This window comes from Gobio gobio (assembly GCF_949357685.1).
Source record: "Gobio gobio genome assembly, chromosome: 2".
Classification (NCBI taxonomy): Eukaryota; Metazoa; Chordata; class Actinopteri; order Cypriniformes; family Gobionidae; genus Gobio; species Gobio gobio.
The window spans coordinates 41484170-41502497 of record NC_137098.1 but is presented as its reverse complement, the minus strand read 5'-3'; the positions used below and the strand labels follow the sequence as shown (position 1 = coordinate 41502497).

The 18328-nt window shown below is 39.5% G+C and overlaps 1 protein-coding gene across 3 annotated transcripts in view; it reads left to right on the top strand.

Moving 5' to 3' along the window:
- cep89 (centrosomal protein 89) overlaps positions 1-18328 on the top strand; it is a 102009-nt gene that overhangs the window by 39004 nt on the left and 44677 nt on the right. For 2 of the 3 annotated variants that reach the window (XM_079801356.1, XM_079801358.1), the window contains 5 exons: positions 519-634; positions 962-1142; positions 1804-1971; positions 3142-3283; positions 4835-4924. In XM_079801356.1, the coding sequence (XP_079657482.1) occupies positions 519-634; positions 962-1142; positions 1804-1971; positions 3142-3283; positions 4835-4924 (697 nt within the window). Of the gene's footprint in view, positions 1-518; positions 635-961; positions 1143-1803; positions 1972-3141; positions 3284-4797; positions 4925-18328 lie in introns of all 3 variants that reach the window. The other variant, XM_079801357.1, reaches the window with a different exon arrangement.

Below are 18328 nucleotides of genomic sequence, written 5' to 3'. Positions count from 1 at the left end.
CTGTTATTTTAGGTCTGTGTTGCCATGAGAGCAGTGTTTGCATCAGCACGTCAGACTTACTGTACATTTTCAGTTTGATACAAATACAAATTGGGGTCGGTAAGTGTGAATGTGAAGAATATTCTTTTCTGCATTGTTTAACGGGAATATCAAAATGAAAACTAAAAGATATTACAGCACTGCACTGCTCCTGAGACAATATTTCTTCCCTTTCTCTGAATTTCTGAATTTAAACCCTGTCATTGAGCTGAACAATTTATGTATGTCTGTGTGTGTGTGTGTGTGTGTGTGTGTGTTTGTGTGTGTGTGTGTGTGTTAATCCAGAGCTCAGGAAGATAGTGTTAACTGTGATTTGTATGTCCTTGAGAGGTTCTTTGTCTGTATTAATTGTAAGCTGTTTACAGTCGGTTCATCTTCTTCACCATTGAAGGATCTCTCGTCCCTGTTGCCAACCTCACTGTTCATTCAAACACTCACACAGGTGCGTGTGTGTGTGTGTGTGTGTGCACTGTGTGTAGGAAGCAACTGCAGGAGCAGGCTCGCTTGGTGCTGGAGGAGAATCAGGTGTTGATAGAGCAATTGGAATTACAACATGCCAAAGCTAAAGAAGCTCACAGCAAACACACACAGGAGGGTATGTTACACACATAAACTCTTCATTCATACCTCTTAATGCTCTTGGATTTTTCCCCCTGTTTATTTTCTTGTCTCCTACGTGTCATACAAAACATCTTGTCTGACTTTGAGTGGTGTAGTCTCACAGCAGATATGGTCTCAAATGACAGCAGCTGTTAATCAAAACTGTTACACAACAAAAACAGCTCATGATTAATGCAGTAGTTTTCAGTGGATACAGTCACTTCTATGATATTTTTATGTACAGGATATCTTTATTCAGCATATACTGCACACATATTATTCATATAGATACAAATATAAAGCACCTTTTGTTTGTGTGTAGTGTGTAAGGTCTCGAAACAGGTGATGTTGTTGGAGTCAGAGAAACAGGCTCTGGAAAAAGAGCTAGAGGTGGAGTGCAAAGAACACCGTGCCCTGAAGTCAGAGTTTCAGAGAGTGCGCTTGGCTCTAGAACACTCTCTGAGCTTGGATGAACACAATGCCGTGACTGACAAACTTAAAAGGTACCAATCATGCATTTCATGTTAATGAATTACAAATTTTGTAATTTGGGATGTAAGGAAACTTTCTTTTCATGTTCGGTTTCGTCCAAGAAAAAAAAAAACTTCTTTCCATTTCTTAAGCAGACAATTGCGAAAAGAAAAAAACAAAACAGCCTACACATTCTTACCCTATACACTGTCTGTGTGAGCAAGGTAACAAAGGAAGAGATGGAATGAATGGAAATACTGTAGCACAGATGTACTCATCACACATAAGGACACAAACTCATTCACACACAATCATACATTATGGACAGTTCATGTTGCTGTATACACAAAAATACATGAGTGTTTGAATACAATAAAATATCCTTTTAACAAAGTTATTTTAAAGGCATCCAGTGGTTTCTTTCTTCATGAAAAATAGATTTAAAGTGCTTTTGAAATAAAAACAGTAGTTTTTGAATAAGTAATAGTTTTACTTTTTGAATAATTAACACGAATCATGGATAACTGCTAATAGTGAAGCATCATTTACTGAACACTTGCTCAGTTTATTCCAAGACACCATATCAGGAAGCACAACTTAAAGATTATTGAAGCAACTTGGAATAGCAATGCTGTTTGTAAAGGTGAATACACTGAATGCTTTAACCTTGAATTTTGTGTGTTTGCATTTCAGACAGCTGCAGGATCATGAGAGGGTGAAGAATTGTGAGGTTGAAGAGCTGTTGGCTCGTGTGAGTGCACTGGAGGTGGAGAAAAAGACTCTGCTGATGGACAAAAGCAACTTTAACATGGATATCAAACACATGGAAACAGAGCTACAGCTTTCACAGCAAGCTAACAGGTGCAAACATGCAGAAGATGTTTTTAATATCTCCAGATATCTTTCTTTTGTTTATGTTTCTCTCACTCTCTGGTGTGTATGTGTGGGTATGGAGTGTGTATGGAAGAGACTCGTTTCTGCAATATTCTCAAGGTCCTGTGTGCTCGGGTCAGTCTGTTTATTCTGGCTAATGTTGGATGGATGGATTAAGATCAACTAACAATGATTTGATACCAAAACTCTGCTTTTGGAATGAGATGCACTCTCTGGCCTTTGTCAGTCTAGGTGAAGAAAACTGCTCAGGGAAATATCGTGAAACATTTCATTTTAGTAGTCTCTGTAAAGTTACAATATTGAGATTTGATGTTTCTGACTGCAAGAGCATATTTAGCTGGGAGGAGGCATATCAGGATGAGTAATAGGCTATAGAAGCAGAAACAGATTATTTTGGCCAGAGGGCTGCAGAAACAGAAGGAGAGCAGACAGGAAGTGTAATAGCAGCAGCTGTGTTAGAGGAGAGATGAAAAAGAAACTCTAAATCAAGCAAACAACCAATACCAGTAAACTCTGATGCACAGGGACTGCTTGCTGAAAGATTTAAGACACTCAGTTGGCAGCTTATAAAGGCTAGAATAAGGAATACATTTAGCACATTTAGTTTTAAATGGCAGAAATGAATGAGAGACCTTGCAGGGAGGAGAGGCTGAGAGGATGTAAATGTAGTGTTTGTTATAATAATTACCCCTCCCTTTTTTAACATATTGTGACATGAAACATACATTTTTTATTCACTTCCTTTCAAAAGTTTGGGATATGTAATATTTTTCATATTTAAAGAAGTCTCTCATGTTCACCATGGATTTAATTATTTGAAATACTGTTAAACAGTAATATTTTGAAATACTGTTCCAATTTTAAATAACGGTTTTCTATTTGAATGTGTAAAATGTAATTATTCTTGTGAGGGCAAAGCTGAATTTTCAGCATCATTACTCCAGTCTTCAGTGTCACATGTTCCTTCAGAAATCATTCTATTATGCTGATTTGCTGTTTAAAAAAACATTTCTTATTATTATCTATGTTGAAATTTGTGCTTAATATTCTTGTGAAACTGATTTCCTTTTTCAGGATTTTTTTTGTCGAATAGCAAGTTCAAAATGAATGATCCTCTCATTCTCTCTCCCTCATTAGGAAGGCTCAGAGGCGTATATGTGTCCTGAAGCAACAGGTCGGAGACTCTTTAGAGAAAGAGCTCATCGCTCATCAGTACCTTGCCAACATTGTCACACTGGCAGAGAAAACCACCCATGAAAGAGACCAGCTCATGCACATGGTACTTCTACAGAAACTCGCACACATGCTTTGTGAGCTGCTATCTATTTACATCACCATATGTTTTGATCTCTGGTTCTTGTTTGTTCTGATCTGTGCTCTCCAGCAGCAGCTCAATCAAACAAACAGAGAATTTCTTCACCAGCCTTAAAGGTCCAGTTCTTCGTGATCCCATTTTTCAAACTTTAGTTAGTGTGTAATGTTGCTGTTAGAGCATAAATAATACCTGTAAAATTATAAAGCTCAAAGTTCAATGCCAAGCGAGATATTTTATTTAACAGAAGTTCCCTTTCAAAGCCTACAGCGAACGGCCGGTTTGGACTACATCCCTGTACATCCTGCTTTAATGACATCAGAACAGTTTGTGGACTAACCTCCACCCACAAGAATACGCAAAAAAGGGGGCGTGGTCTTGTTGCTCTCCCACGCGGAGAAGAGGAAGTGTTGCGTTCGGTTGCGTTTGTAGAGTCATTTTTTCGCCATGTCGTCCAGACGCTGTTATTTTCATGCCGGAGTCAAATCACCTTTGTTTGGCCCTCAGGGACGCTGTACTTTGAGCACATGCATCTCCCCGTTATGGTAAGAGGCGTGACCTTTCCGGGCAACGTGCGCTAAGCTGCTGTCGAATCACAACACGGGAACCGCTGGCACAATCAGAACTCTTTACGTATTTCTGAAGGAGGGACTTCATAGAACAGGGAAATCCTCAAGCCGTTTTTAGGACAGTGAAAACAGCGGTATACAGATAAGTAAATTGTGTGAAAAATACTGTGTTTTTTTACACGCGAAACATGAACACGTTATATTGCACACTGTAAACACAATCAAAGCTTCAAAAAAACAGGAAAAACGGGACCTTTAACAACTTAGGAACTGTAGCGAAAGACTGTGGATGATAGCAGTTAAATATGGCTGAAAACTTGCTTTTTGAGAATCATCAACATTGCTAAGGAGCTAAAATGATTCAAAATGACAGGATGTAGTGACAGACAGAAGATCAGGTAGAAAAGGCGTGCTATTATAAATTAAGTGTGACCCAGTCCCAAATTACTATTTTATGAACAGTTTACACTATCCCACATCACAAATGCGCTGCTTCTCGTAGTTTGTTAACATACAAAGCATGTTTTAGCCAAGGACACACCATGTTCCCTGAATTCATCTGCCTTAGGAGTTTACATTCAAACCCTCCATCAAATCATTTCCACTGCAGTTTTTGTGTTTAAGGCAGAGCCTTAAGCTAAGGGATTATAAAAGTTTCATACTCCTCCTTTTACAGACAGTGAGCCTCACTGCCGATCGGGGAAATGTTTGTACTCAACAGAATGTTAGGACCCATAAGTAGTCAAACTTTTAAAGATTTGCTCTGCTGCTCTTGCTTTGCAATTTTCACACCTTTATCAAAGTAACTGGTATCTGTCTCTCTCTTTTTCCCGGCTCTTGCCCCTGCAACTTCTCTTCAATTATGTCTATCTTCAATGTCCCTCCTCTTCCTGTCTGTCTGCCTCCCTGTAGCTGTGTAACCCTTCCTGTTCCCTCTCTTCATCCTCAGGCTTCATCTCTAGAGAAAGACAAGCAGGGCGTCCTCACACGCATCATAGAAAGCACTGTCAACCTGGGAAAGCTGCAGGAAAAAGTAAAGGTGAGGCCTGCAATTCACATACTGCAAGGGGAAGTGAATTTGCCTTGCTTGAAAGGCTTTGTGTCCTTTATAATGAGCTTCAGATTCTGGATAGAAATTAAAGTGGTTCTCAACCAGGGGGCCTCAGGAAACATCAAAGGAGACCTCAAGTTAAACAATAAAAACAAATAAATGGTGTGAACACAGAATGGCTAAATGCAATGCAGTTGAATTGAATGTAGCAATACAGTAGTAGTTGCTATGCTAGGCTGGAGGATGCTGAACCTCGGTTGTGCCAAGAGGGCCCTTAAAGAGTGGACTGGGTAGCTGGGTTAGTTGAATCTTCACAGTGTTCTTTGCAGGCTGGCTGTGTCAATGAGGAGCCATGTGGGACAGGCGATGTCTGTTGATGCAGAGGTCCTTTGTGGACTGGAGGAGCCGTAAGGATCAGATGAGGTCCCTCAATGCTGGGGCCCTTTTGGTGCTAGAGTGCAGCCAAAAGCTATATAAAAGTTTTTTCTCGCAAAAGCTTAACCTCAACTATCTTGTAGTCTCTTTCCTTGTCAGCTCAGAAACTCAGGATGTGGTGTGTCTGTTAGTGTCTCCCAAGAGTGTGTCTACCCAGGGGACTTATTTATCCCTCCCTGATGAGGAGGAGATTGAAATCTGGCATCTTTCCAATCCTGGAGTGTGATTGGCCACTGGTGTCTGAAGTAGCCATGTTGTTGCCCACCCTAATGTGCGACTCACTTGCATAGCATAAAGTGAAGTCTTAAAACAGTGTCTTAATATTTTACCTGTGAATAATTTTTTCCCCAAACCTCTTTCAAACGATTAAAGGCATCGTAAGGACCAAACAAGATAAGAATAATAGGTCTGTCCCGTGAACTGTTGTGTTAAAGGTCAATATTCATTAACATAATCTGCTCTTTGCATGAAGATGAAGTGGACGTGTTATAGTTTATATCAATTTAAGGCCTCCAAATATATGTATGAATGGATTTAGATAGATCTCTGTGTCCTCTTTATTTCAGCCACTGCTGCTGCATTCAGGAGGTCCTGAAGGAATTTTTATCGCAGTTCTTGCCTAAACCTTTGGAAAGAGTTTGATGGTTAGAGTCCTCCTCTCCTTGGTGGTTGTGTGTGTAGAAGGTCCTCCTTCCTGCCCTAGGTTTCTGGCAGTTGTCTTAGCATCTTATCTGATGTTGCTGAACATTTGTTTATGTTCATTCACCAAATATCCAATCACAGTGTTGAACGTCTTCTTCCACACTGGCAGTTAGAGAGGGGCCCTGCCATGAACTGGTCACTGGAATGCCATCTTAACTGTTGTTCTCCACAATGGCTTTGCCTTAACACACTTATAAAAGATTTAACACAGATACACACGCAGAGAAAATGCTGACATGCACAGATACACACAGCCTAATTAAATGACCTTGCTCATCTGACATATCCAATAAGAGGTCAATCCAGACACACACACACAAGCCCCCCCACACTCAGCAGGTCTATAATTAACATTTCAAGTGGAGGGTTATTTTAGTTGCAGAGTGAATGTTTCCCCCTCTCCTTTAACTGTGCTTCAGTTCAGATGCTGTCTGTGTCCGTGTGAATGGAGCTCTGTGTGACTGTACGGCAAGTGAATGAAATTGTCATTCTATATTTGTGTTATTTCCCTTGAGTGAGATCCACTCCCTGTTTATTTCTACTTTGATGGACAAAATCGTTCAAAGTTGTTGTTTTTTTTAGCTATAAATCAAAGCTTTTATGCTGTACACATGCAGATTGTGTCTATGATGTATGAGGTATACACAAACAATTTGAGACGTCAGACAAGAATGTGGTGTGGTTATTGGTAGCAGAAAGAATAAGCAGATTAGTCAAAATATTTATCATGCGCATACACATAGTGGACAGAGAATGTCTAGAACATGTGAATAAGTAGCATAAATATGTGGAGCTTTCTGGACTTTATTTTGAAGTATTATACACACAGGTTCTGTTTGGGTCTGGCTATACAGTATAATTTACTGCCACATTAAAGCTGTTAATGTATGCCATTTGATTTATGAGAATGCATGTGAAAATTCTTCTGTAAAGAAGAATCACTAGCAGCAAGTGGTGTGGCAAAACAAAATTGCTCCCATTGTAATGAAAAAAGCTGTTTACACTAAGCATGCAATGCTTTATTTAGTACAGTGGGATTGTTATAGTTTTGTTGTGTCAAGTTTCCCTGCTCACTTACAGTATAGACGCAATGTAACACTATAGCAGTCGGGAAGGAAACTGTGTGTGTGTGTGTGTGTGTCTGTGTGTGTGTGTGTGTGTGTGTGTGTGTGTGTGTGTGTGTGTGTGTGTGTGTGTGTGTGTGTGTGTGTGTGTGTGTGTGTGTGTGTGTGTGTGTGTGTGTGTGTGTGTGTGTGTGTGTGTGTGTGTGTGTGTGTGTGTCTGTGTGTCTGTGTGTGTGTGTGTGTGTGTGTGTGTGTGTGTGTGTGTGTGTGTGTGTGTGTGTGTGTGTGTGTGTGTGTGTGTGTGTGTGTGTGTGTGTGTGTGACCTGCATTCTACACCAGAAAATGAATGCAAGTATTTTTATCCTTCTTCCGAAATTGAATGCCTGTCTGTGTCTGCCTGTGCTGTGATTGTTTGTGGACTGTTATTACTTTTAAAAGTCACTGTGCAGTCCACTGAGCTGTGATATTGCGTGGATTAGATTATTTTCAACCACTGGCTGGTCTCAGCACAGAAGAACAGAATGCCAGTCCTAAAGGGCCAATCCCAATTCTATTTTATACCCCTATGCCTTCCCCTACCCCTACACCTACCCGTTCCCCTTGCCTCTTGAAATAGAATTAAAAAATATTGAACAATATTCTCCTAAGAAATGGGACACCCCTACTATACCATTACACGTCTTCACACATCATACCCCGTTCCTTTTATTATTGCCCTGTGACATTTAACCAGTATGAACAGCAATGAAGTGTGTAGGCTATATTTAACCGAAATCAGGCGCGAGCACGTTTAACAAATTACTCACTCCCAACAGAGTTTGGCGCTGTATTTGGACTTTAATAAAACGGCACTCGTTTTCAGTTCAAAAATTTATGAGCCAGAGTTTCCTAAGATGATACAGAATGATACAGAACATACAAGACTAGTGAAGCCGCTTTTCCATCGGGCCAAACTGTTCTCTTTGTTTATTAACCATTCCATTCCGTGCTGATCCGAGCCGGCCGGCATGGATATGTTTTTCGTTATCTACTGTGGTGCTGTGATAATGTTTCATACGTTATACGTCAAGTCAGTCGTTGCCTTGGTAATGGAAGAGTTTACAGACGATATGGGATGTAAATATTGACTGCGTTATGAAGGATGACCAGATATATATATATTTTTTTAACTATTAATATTATGTGTTCAAATCACTCAAATAATGCTTTTAGCAAGCTACGGAGAAGCTGGCAGCCAGGCGACATGCAAGTGATCTATCCCGAGGAGCAACATACACACATTCTAGCAGCATGGTAGTTGGTGGAGGGAAACTCCTCATACCCTTTAGTTCGAAGTGTGGTCCTGAAAAATCTTTGTTTGAAGGGCTATCTGGCTCTTCCCCTTACCCCTACCACTCCAGCCAAAAGAGAATCGAGACACCCCTGCCCCTTCGTTTTGCACGTTCACGTGAAGGGGTTGGGGTGTCTCGATTCTCTTCTGGGGAAAGGGAAGGGCTAAAGGGTAGAAATGGGATTGGGCCTAAGTCTCCTGAAGTGCTCTGTTTTTCCCTCTCTTATTTTCATTTTTTTATTCTCTTTTCCAGAATCAAGCATTCAACAGCCCCATTCCTTAGCAAAGTCATGAGAGCATTGTGTTGTAAATCTTCCGGAAGCCTCTCAGGGTGTTTCACAGTATTTTAATGAGAAACATACTAAATATCAAAGACTTTCTCTCACACGTGTATGTATGTGTTCTCGGGGCAGACTTAACAATAAGCAAATTGAGCAGCCGCTTTGGGCCCCAGTACACAGAATACCCAGAAGCCTATATAGATCATATAGAACGTATTCATATTTTAGTCATATTTTGTATGGTCAGAATATCACCATTAATGTTGTAACATTGTTACATCTGTGCGAATGCGGGCCCCCCCATCATTCCATTAGTACTGCACATGCGTCAGTAGCTTGACACTGCCCAGAGTTAGAGAAAGATACAGCAGAGTCAGTATACTTAGAGTGAGCATGCATAAAATGCTAGCAGCGGAGTGAAGTTGAAGTTAAAGTTGTCAGTAATAAATTAATAATGAGATGCAGCTACCCCAGCGGAGAAGAAAAAATGAGGAAAAAAGAATGAAAAAAATGAATTTGGCAGAACTTCTCATAGCCTCTTCTTTTTTCCACCCAAACTCCACAGCTATTAGCCAACTAGCAGTGCTGCAGTTGCCCCTCTCCCGCCAGACACAGGGATACATTTTACCTCTCTCCCGGTTCTGGAAAATAACAGTGTGCCGGTGACGGTGAGTGTAGCCCACGATCAACACAAAACGGATGCAAACAGCACACATGTAGTGTCAATAAATGCCAAAATACCTTTCAGACAAAAAACGCTTTGAGCTTGTTAGGAGAGGGCCAGTTAATTTATTGTGAAATAGATTGCATTACATGAAGATTTGACATAACCTGTTGTTGTATATTTTTAAATAAACTGTACGTGTTTTGAAAAAGAGACAGCAAAAACAGGGCTACAAAAGTAAAAGGGTGCATAGTTGGTGTGGTGGGGCCCCATACCTGGAATTGCTTAGGACCCCCAAATCTCTAAATCTGGCCCTCAGGCCTGTGTTTTCTAAGATATGTATTATTTGTGGACCTTACAAGAATAGTTTTTCTAAAAATAAAAAAAATTCACTCACCCTCATGTTATTCCAAATCTATATGTCTGTGGAACACCAAATTAGTAAAATTAAGATTTTTGCTGCTCGTTCTGTTCCATAGAAAAATAACAATGGATGAGGTTTTAAGCCTCAAAAAGCACCAAAGAAGTAGTCTTTAGTAAACGTAGACTACGTTTACTAAAGGCTATCTTTGGTGCTTTTTTACGTAGTCCATATACAGTGATCGTTCTTTTGAGTCAGGTCTTTTCAGAGGAGTCAATTGATGAAGTTCTCTGAACTGTTAATGATTCATTCACAAACAGACCTCATCCAGTTCTCTCTGGCTCAATGATCCGGTCACAGCAGCTAACAGCCCACTGGAGGGTAAGATTATAAGTGAATAACAAGATATATTTCAATGTGTTTACCACAAAAAGCTATTTTACAACTTCAGGTGACTTGGATTATTATGCACGAGTCATATGGACTACTTTATGATACTTTTATGGTGTCTTTGAAGCTTAAAAGCATCAGTCCCCATGGAGACTAATAGCATGGAAGAGAATAACCAGCACAATTCACCTTTTGTGTTCCTTTGAAGAAATACAATCACACAGGTTGGAACGACATGAGGGTGAGCAAATAATGACAGGATTTTCATTTTTGAGTGAACTATCCCTTTAATAATTCTGTGTATGTTTTCAGACCCCTATGATTGTCTGTCAAACTTTCTTCTTTATTTCCTCAGCTACTTTCTCTATCCATTACTCCACTTTTCTTTCCACCCTGTTGTGTTCTCTTCCTGCTTTCTTCCACTCTCAGCTCCCTCTCTTTCTCTCTCTTTTGTCCTGTTTGTCTCTCTATCTTCATCCGTCTCCTGGTGGCTAATTAGACAGAACAGATGCTAGACTCACGCAGAGTAAATGCATGCAGAAAATCACTAATCACTACCTCACAGAGAAACACAAGATGGTAAAAGAAAGTAGAACTAGAACTCAAACTAGAACTCAAAACATGAAAAAACACATAGTAAGACTAATTTCATTCCATAGACATAAGCAGTATGTGAGCAAAGCAGCAGCACAACTGCAACAACAGCTGCTTTCACACTGACAACGTAAATAAAATCTAAACTTTGAGTATTTATTTTAACTATGGACATATTCATTGGTTATTTGGAGTTGAGCAAGGCTTTTAAAGTAAAGACTAGAACAATACAAGAAAAGAGATATTTTAGGGTAAAGTGCACACAGTTATAGTTGCGAATCTGTATTCTGAGAGTGGTTTCTGTGTCTGTGTTTGTATAAGTGTTTGTGAACTACATTGAGAGGACAGAGTACTGTGCCAGTCAGGGCAAGTGCTCTGGCGTGGTTCCTTCCCAAAGGGTCAGAACGGCATTCTCCTTACTGCCCAGCTGAACAAACTACTATAAGCTTCTGTTCTCTGTAGGAGCGTAGGCAATGATTTTGAATCATTGAATCATTTTTTTTCTTACTACACATACATACTTCATATACATATATTTGCTTTTGCATAAGTCCTGCATAGTATTGATGTATGAGGTTTCTTTAATTCTCTTGCACAGATAGCTGAATAATAGATAAGGTGTAGGTGATTTATAGGTTATGAGCAGGCCAATCTGTAGACCTTTTTTCCTCTTTTTCATCTCTTTTGCATAGGGAAAATTCTGATTTATTTCAACATAGTAATACAGTATGTGATTGAGTACCTCTTATGTCCCTCTAAGGGCCCTATCATACACCCGGCGCAATGCGACGCAAGTGTTTTTTGCTAGTTTCAGCCTGACGCAGTTATCATTTTCATGTCCAGGGCCACGTTGTTTAAATAGCAAATGCACTCGCGGCCGTCTGTTCGCACATGGGCGTGCTGGTCTGAAAACAAGGTGTGTTCAGGCGCATCATTGGCGTGTTGCTCTTTTGAGGCAACTGAAAACGACTGCGCCATTGACCTACAAAAACCTGGTCTAAAGTCAATAGCACAGTATTTTTTGTGTCATTTAAAGGGGGTGTTAGTAATATGCGCCTACAGGGAGGTGCACAACTTGCTTACACTCTGCTTATTACCAGTGATGGGAATAACGGCGTTATAGATAAACGGCGTTACTAACGGAATAATTTTTTTCAGTAACGAGTAATCAAACGAATTACTGTTTCTTCCGTTACAACGCCGTTAGCGTTACTGAGAATAAAATGCGGTGTTACTATAATTGAGCTCACTGAAGCGGTTTTCATCCAAACAGGCTCTCTGTCAGTCGGACCTGCAACGTTTTTTTTCTTCTCTGGTTGGTGTGCGTGTGTGTGTGTGTGTGTGTGTGTGTGTGTGTGTGTGTGTGTGTGTGTGTGTGTGTGTGTGTGTGTGTGTGTGTGTGTGTGTGTGTGTGTGTGTGTGTGTGTGTGTGTGTGTGTGTGTGTGTGTGTGTGTGTTTGTGTGTGCGTGCATGCCATGCGTGTGTTGGTACACATAACTGATGATGATTGGTGGGTGGGAGACAAGGTCGAGGTTGATAGGTTGAGTTCACACACACACACGCATATGCACAGTCACACACACCAATGACCAGGAGGAGTCAGAGCGATGGCAAGTCCAACGGCTTCAAAGGTAGCTTTCGCAAACTGGAAGTATAAGCACTACTTTTCCCTCGTTGAGGTGAAAGGTAAGAATGTTTATGTAACGTGCAACTTATGCCCATGAAGAAAGAGTCTCTCCACGTCGGTGGCAAGTAATTCTAATCAAATGAAGCACCTCACATCATCACATGCCGCCACAAAATAGTGGCTAAAAACCCAGGTGATAACGTGAGCTCCTTTCCCAAAGGAGTAGTGTACAACCCCAAATCAGAAAAAGTTGGGACAGTATGGAAAACGCAAATTAAAAAAAAGAAGTGATTTCTAAATTGACTTTGACTTGTATTTCATTGCAGACAATATGAACACAAAATATTTCATGTTTTGTCTGGTCAACTTCATGTCATTTGTAAATATGCATCCTTTCCTGTCATTCAGACCTTCAACACATTTCAAAAAAAGTTGGGACAGTAAAGCATTTACCACTTTGTAATGTTGCCATTCCTTTTCACAACACTTAAAAGACGTTTAGGGACTGAAGACACCAAGTGATGAAGTGTTTCAGGTGTAATTTTGTCCCATTCTTCTTGCAAACAAGTCTTAAGGTGGGCAACAGTACGGGGTCTTCGTTGTCGCATTTTGCGCTTCAAAATGCACCACACATTCTCTATTGGAGACAGGTCGGGACTGCAGGCAGGCCAGTCAAGTCCCCGTACCCTCTTCCTCCGCAGCCAGGACTTTGTAATGTGTGCAGAATGTGGTTTTGCATTGTCTTGTTGAAATATGCATGGACGTCCCTGGAAAAGATGTCTTCTTGAAGGCAGCATATTATGCTCCAAAATCTCTATGTACTTTTCAGCATTAATGGTGCCTGCACAGAAGTGCAAGTTACCTTTGCCAAGGGCACTGACACAACCCCATACCATGACAGACCCTGGCTTTTGGACTTGTTGCTGGTAACAGTCTGGATGATCCTTTTCTTCTTTGGTCCGGAGCACACGGCGTCCATTCCTCCCAAAAAATACCTGAAATACTGATTAATCTGACCACAGTACACGTTTCCACTGTGTAATGGTCCATCCCAGATGCCTCCGAGCCCAGAGAAGTTGACGGTGCTTCTGGACACTGTTAACATAGGGCTTCCTTTTGGCACAGTACAGTTTTAACTGGCATTTGTGGATGTAACTACGTATTGTGGTACTTGACAAAGGTTTGCCAAAGTAGTCCTGAGCCCATGTGGTGATATTGCTTATAGATGAATGACGATTCTTGATGCAGTGCCGCCTGAGGGATCAGAGATCACGGTTGTTCAGCTTAGGCTTGCGCCCTTGTCCTTTATGCACTGAAATTCCTCCAGATTCCTTGAATCTTTTAATTATGTTATGCACTGTTGAATGTGAAATATCCAAATCTCTTCCTATCTTTCTTTGAGGAACATTGTTTTTAAACATTTCAATAATTTTCTCACGTATTTGTTGGCAAACTGGCGATCCTCTGCCCATCTTTGCTCCTAAAGGATTAGACCTTTCTTGGATGCTGCTTTTGTACCAAATCATAATTATAATCACCTGTTGACATCACCTGTTTCAAATCACATCATTATTTAACCATTTTACCTCATTACTAGCCCTAAATTGCTCCTGTCCCAACTTTTTTTGAAATGTGTTGCAGGTCTGAATGACAGGAAAGGATGCATATTTACAAATGACATAAAGTTGCCCAGACAAAACATGAAATATTTTGTGTTCATATTGTCTGCAATGAAATACAAGTCAAAGTAAATTTAGAAATCACTTCTTTTTTCTTTTTTTTGCGTTTTCCATACTGTCCCAACCTTTTCTGATTTGGGGTTGTAGTACTGATAATATTTACACAATATTTACACTATAGTAGGCCTACTGATAATATTTACAATAATGTATTGAATTTGATAGGTGTCTCTCACATTGTCCCACAGCAACATTACAATAGTGTAGATTAATGTACAATGTTTTATAATAATAATTTATTCTATTTCTATGCGCAGCAGCACACAAACATTTTTAAATATTAAAAATAAAAGGATTCCTCTCTGGAGAAGCGTTCAGTCTTTCTGCTTGCAAATTCCGCCATGTAAATAGCTAATCCACCATGATGCAGGCGCAACTGGCTTTAAAGGGAATGGGAGATTAGACTCTGAATGGTTTATTGCACGTTACGCCCAAAACACACCCATGACTCATTAAGAGACTAGGTACAACCATTTTGGACAGTTTTTTTTTTTCTTCCATCGTTAAACTAGCAAAAGTGGACTCGGATACGCCCTAAGTGCACCTGCGCCGTGCACTTCAGACCATGCACTCAGATCGTTAAAATAGGGCCAATAATAAGAAATTCCTAAACGTTTGTCAGTTGATCCCCTATGATGACCTAAATGAATTATTTGAAATAACTCTTGATTTTTTTTTTTTTTTTTCAAATTGTGTTAAACTTTCTAAATGTAATGAATGTACTTTTTATTTTATTACATTTTAATTTAATAACATTTCATTTTTAACAGCATGGATCTATTCTGCCTTATATCAACAGTTCAAGCTAATGATGGTGACGAAATGGTGTGGGAGATATTTTCTTGGTACACTTTGGACCCCTTAGTACCATTGAGTGTTGTTTAAACGCCATGTCACAAAGCTCAAATCATCTCAAACCATTTTTTTGAACAGGACAAAAAATATATTCAAATGCCCCACAATCACCAGATCTCAAATCACAGACAAATCTGCAGCAACAAGTGATGCTATCATGTCAATATGGACCTAAATCGCTGAGAAATGTTTCCAGCACCTTGTTGAATAAATGGCACAAAGAATTAAGGCAGCTCAGGAGGCAGTACTAGCAAGGTATACCTACCAAAACTGGCTAGCGAGGGTATATTCCACTTTTTGAACATTTCTGATGACATTAGGTTAGTGAATTTTGTAAGTCAAATCTCCTTTATTTTCCACTTTATATAAGCTCATTTCAAAGCAGCTTCACAGTAACAGGAAAACCAGTCCTTGGCTTCATCTCTGTAATGATGTCTGTTATTTTGTAAATATTTGTTATTATTTTGTTATGATATGTGAATTGGAATGAGCTGAACTTCTTCAGTGAATTTGGAATTAGCTGAATAACTTGCGTTCAGTCAGTGTCTTATTTCAGCAGCAGAAGGGGGTTTCTGTTTCTGGCATGTGAGTTCTGTTCTGTGCACACCGAAAAGTTCACATGCTTCCTTCATTTCATTCTGATGCAAGCTGTCTCTATAGTAACAGCAGGAACACAGGAGATTGGCTGACTTGAGTCTTCATATCTCCTGAGAGCTCTGACGATATGTGTTCAAAGCTTGTGTGTGTGTGTGTGTGTGCCTGAGAACAGATGGTTGATAATCACTTCTTTTCTTGTCATTTTAAAAAGAATATAATACGGCCATATAGTGAAATCAGACCGCTATTTAAATATTTGCAATATACTGGAAATTGAAGCCTTAAACACAATCACAGAGGGAGCGAAAGAAAGAAAGAGGGCCATTGCAGTTGCAGGCATTGTTTTCTTTAGGGTTATTTTTGAGTCTCTCGCTATCTCCTGTGCTCTCTCAGGCTGAAGTGATGTGATAGATTGCATGAGATGGTGTGCGTAGTCTTTTAAGAAATAGAAGAGCTTCATGCATGGGCTACAAAGAAGAAAAGAGTGCTTGTGTGATAGTGTTCCAGCATATGAATTGCTGTATAAGAGGAATTTATATTTTATTTATTCTGAATGCATCTTTTCAAGTGATATCATCCGATAACTCCATTCAGACATTTAAAGGACAGTTTCCCTTTGTAATCTTGTTCAGTATTTTAGGGATTTCATGTAAAATAAGTAACAAATAATTTTTAGTAATTGGTAATTTTCTATTATTATTATATTATTATTATATTATATTATTATATTATATTATAATTATATATAATTATATTTAAAATGTAATGTATTATTTTTTACAGTTTAGTATTTTAAATGCATGGATAACTGTAAATATAAATCAATGAATATTATTTTATTAATAAATTAATACATATGACTTTTATATAAAACCATAAAGCATGTTTTCATGTTTTACCCATTTTAATGCAATTTTTAATTAGGGACATTTGATTTCCATTTTAAAAACGGACATGTCTTGTCTTGAAATCACAGGGGGCCCCAATAATCGTTAGCACCTTTCACCCCATCAGATTTCAGCCCTGCTCACAAGGCACTTTGTGAAGTTAGTTTGTAACAATGACACATCTCAATAAATCATATCATCCTGTTCCACCGCTCCAACATCTAAACACATGCAGTTATGCGAAACAGTTGTGTGGAGTTCCTTGCACAGTCAGGAACTGTGTGGATGATTTGTCTCGAAAATATAGCAATATGCAGAGCTTGTGATCTGAAAAAGGCTTGATGAATTAAACCTGACATGTGGCTTTAGGAGCATTGTCAAGTTTGGTGTCTGTATTGTCAAAAGGGAGAATGTGTTTGGCTCTCTTTTCAAATCGCAGAGGCCTGTGGTGACTTGTGGTCAGACAGTTTTATGGACATTAGCCCAGATCTGTAGACACATCCACCTTGTATAAATTAGGCTGCTTAGTAGGACTTAGCGCACCTCCTTTTACAGCTGCAACATACAGACACACACACTTTCATTTACAGACAACCCTCACTCCATTGCCTCTAATTAAGATTTCAGATTCAGATTTGACTGTAGTAGAAGAGCAGTGTGACTAAGACCTCAGGCGCTGCTTGTGTGTGTGTGTGTGTGTGTGTGTGTGTGTGTGTGTGTGTGTGTGTGTGTGTGTGTGTGTGTGTGTGTGTGTGTGTGTGTGTGTGTGTGTGTGTGTGTGTGTGTGTGTGTGTGTGTGTGTGTGTGTGTGTGTGTGTGTGTGTGTGTGTGTGTGTGTGTGTGTGTGTGTGTGTGTGTTGAGTGGGACGAACAGAGCTGTATCTGAAATTTCCAAAACATAAACATTTTTGAAGTGAAGACAAGGAAGGATTCATAAAGATTCAGAAATTAATAATTGGATGGATGGTTGAATTAGTGAGAGAGATGAGGAGGTGGGTGAAAGAGAAGAGGGAACAAATCTGTGAAAAGGAGGGATGTGAAAGGAGGTGGAGAGAATATTGTGTGTAAATTATTCACAGGTTATTAAAATTCATGCAGCACATTTGCCAAAAAAAAAAAAAAAAGATTGTGTGTATAAATACAGTCCTAAATGGAATTTTGTGATGATGAGGGCTGTTTTTAGATTACACGCTTAGCCGTCCTTCCCTGATTGTTAAATTACGTTTTGAGAATATGGTGTGTGGTGATTAGGAGGTGGTTTGATTCAGTTACTCAGAAATACTCATGAAATACAATTATCATGGCTGAGTTCAATTAAATTGTTGTTAAACCAACCATAGTTCATAGTTTCTTATTGTTTTCTGTGTAGCACATTGATGTTGTCTGAAATTATTAAAGCATGGTCTCTGAAATTATTCATTGGCCAGCAGAGAGCTTGAAAACAGTTCCAGTTTTGATTCTATACAAACCTAAGGTGCTGTCTATTGTTGTAGTATTGACCGAGTAAGCTGTGTGTGTCTGGCAGAATTCAAACTCTAGCTCTGTCTCTAGCTCACGTTTAGAATGATGAATGGCTCTCATTGGAACTCATGGTGAAAACCTTGTAAAGAACCTGCAGGGAGAAGAAACACTGGGCTTGAGTGGAGGGTTACAGAGCCTCTGTAGTTGACAATGTTACATTTAAAGATATAGATTTTAGAAGGGTTACGGTTTAGGTTAAGGCTCAAAGGTTTTATATAAGATCTTCCACTATCTAGTGTAATAGTACCCCCCCCCCCATCCTTGCACTCCAGCACATGTGGTGTTATATAGACAGTTTGTGCTCTGCTATTGAATTCCAGGAGTGTTTTCATCATGTCAGCTT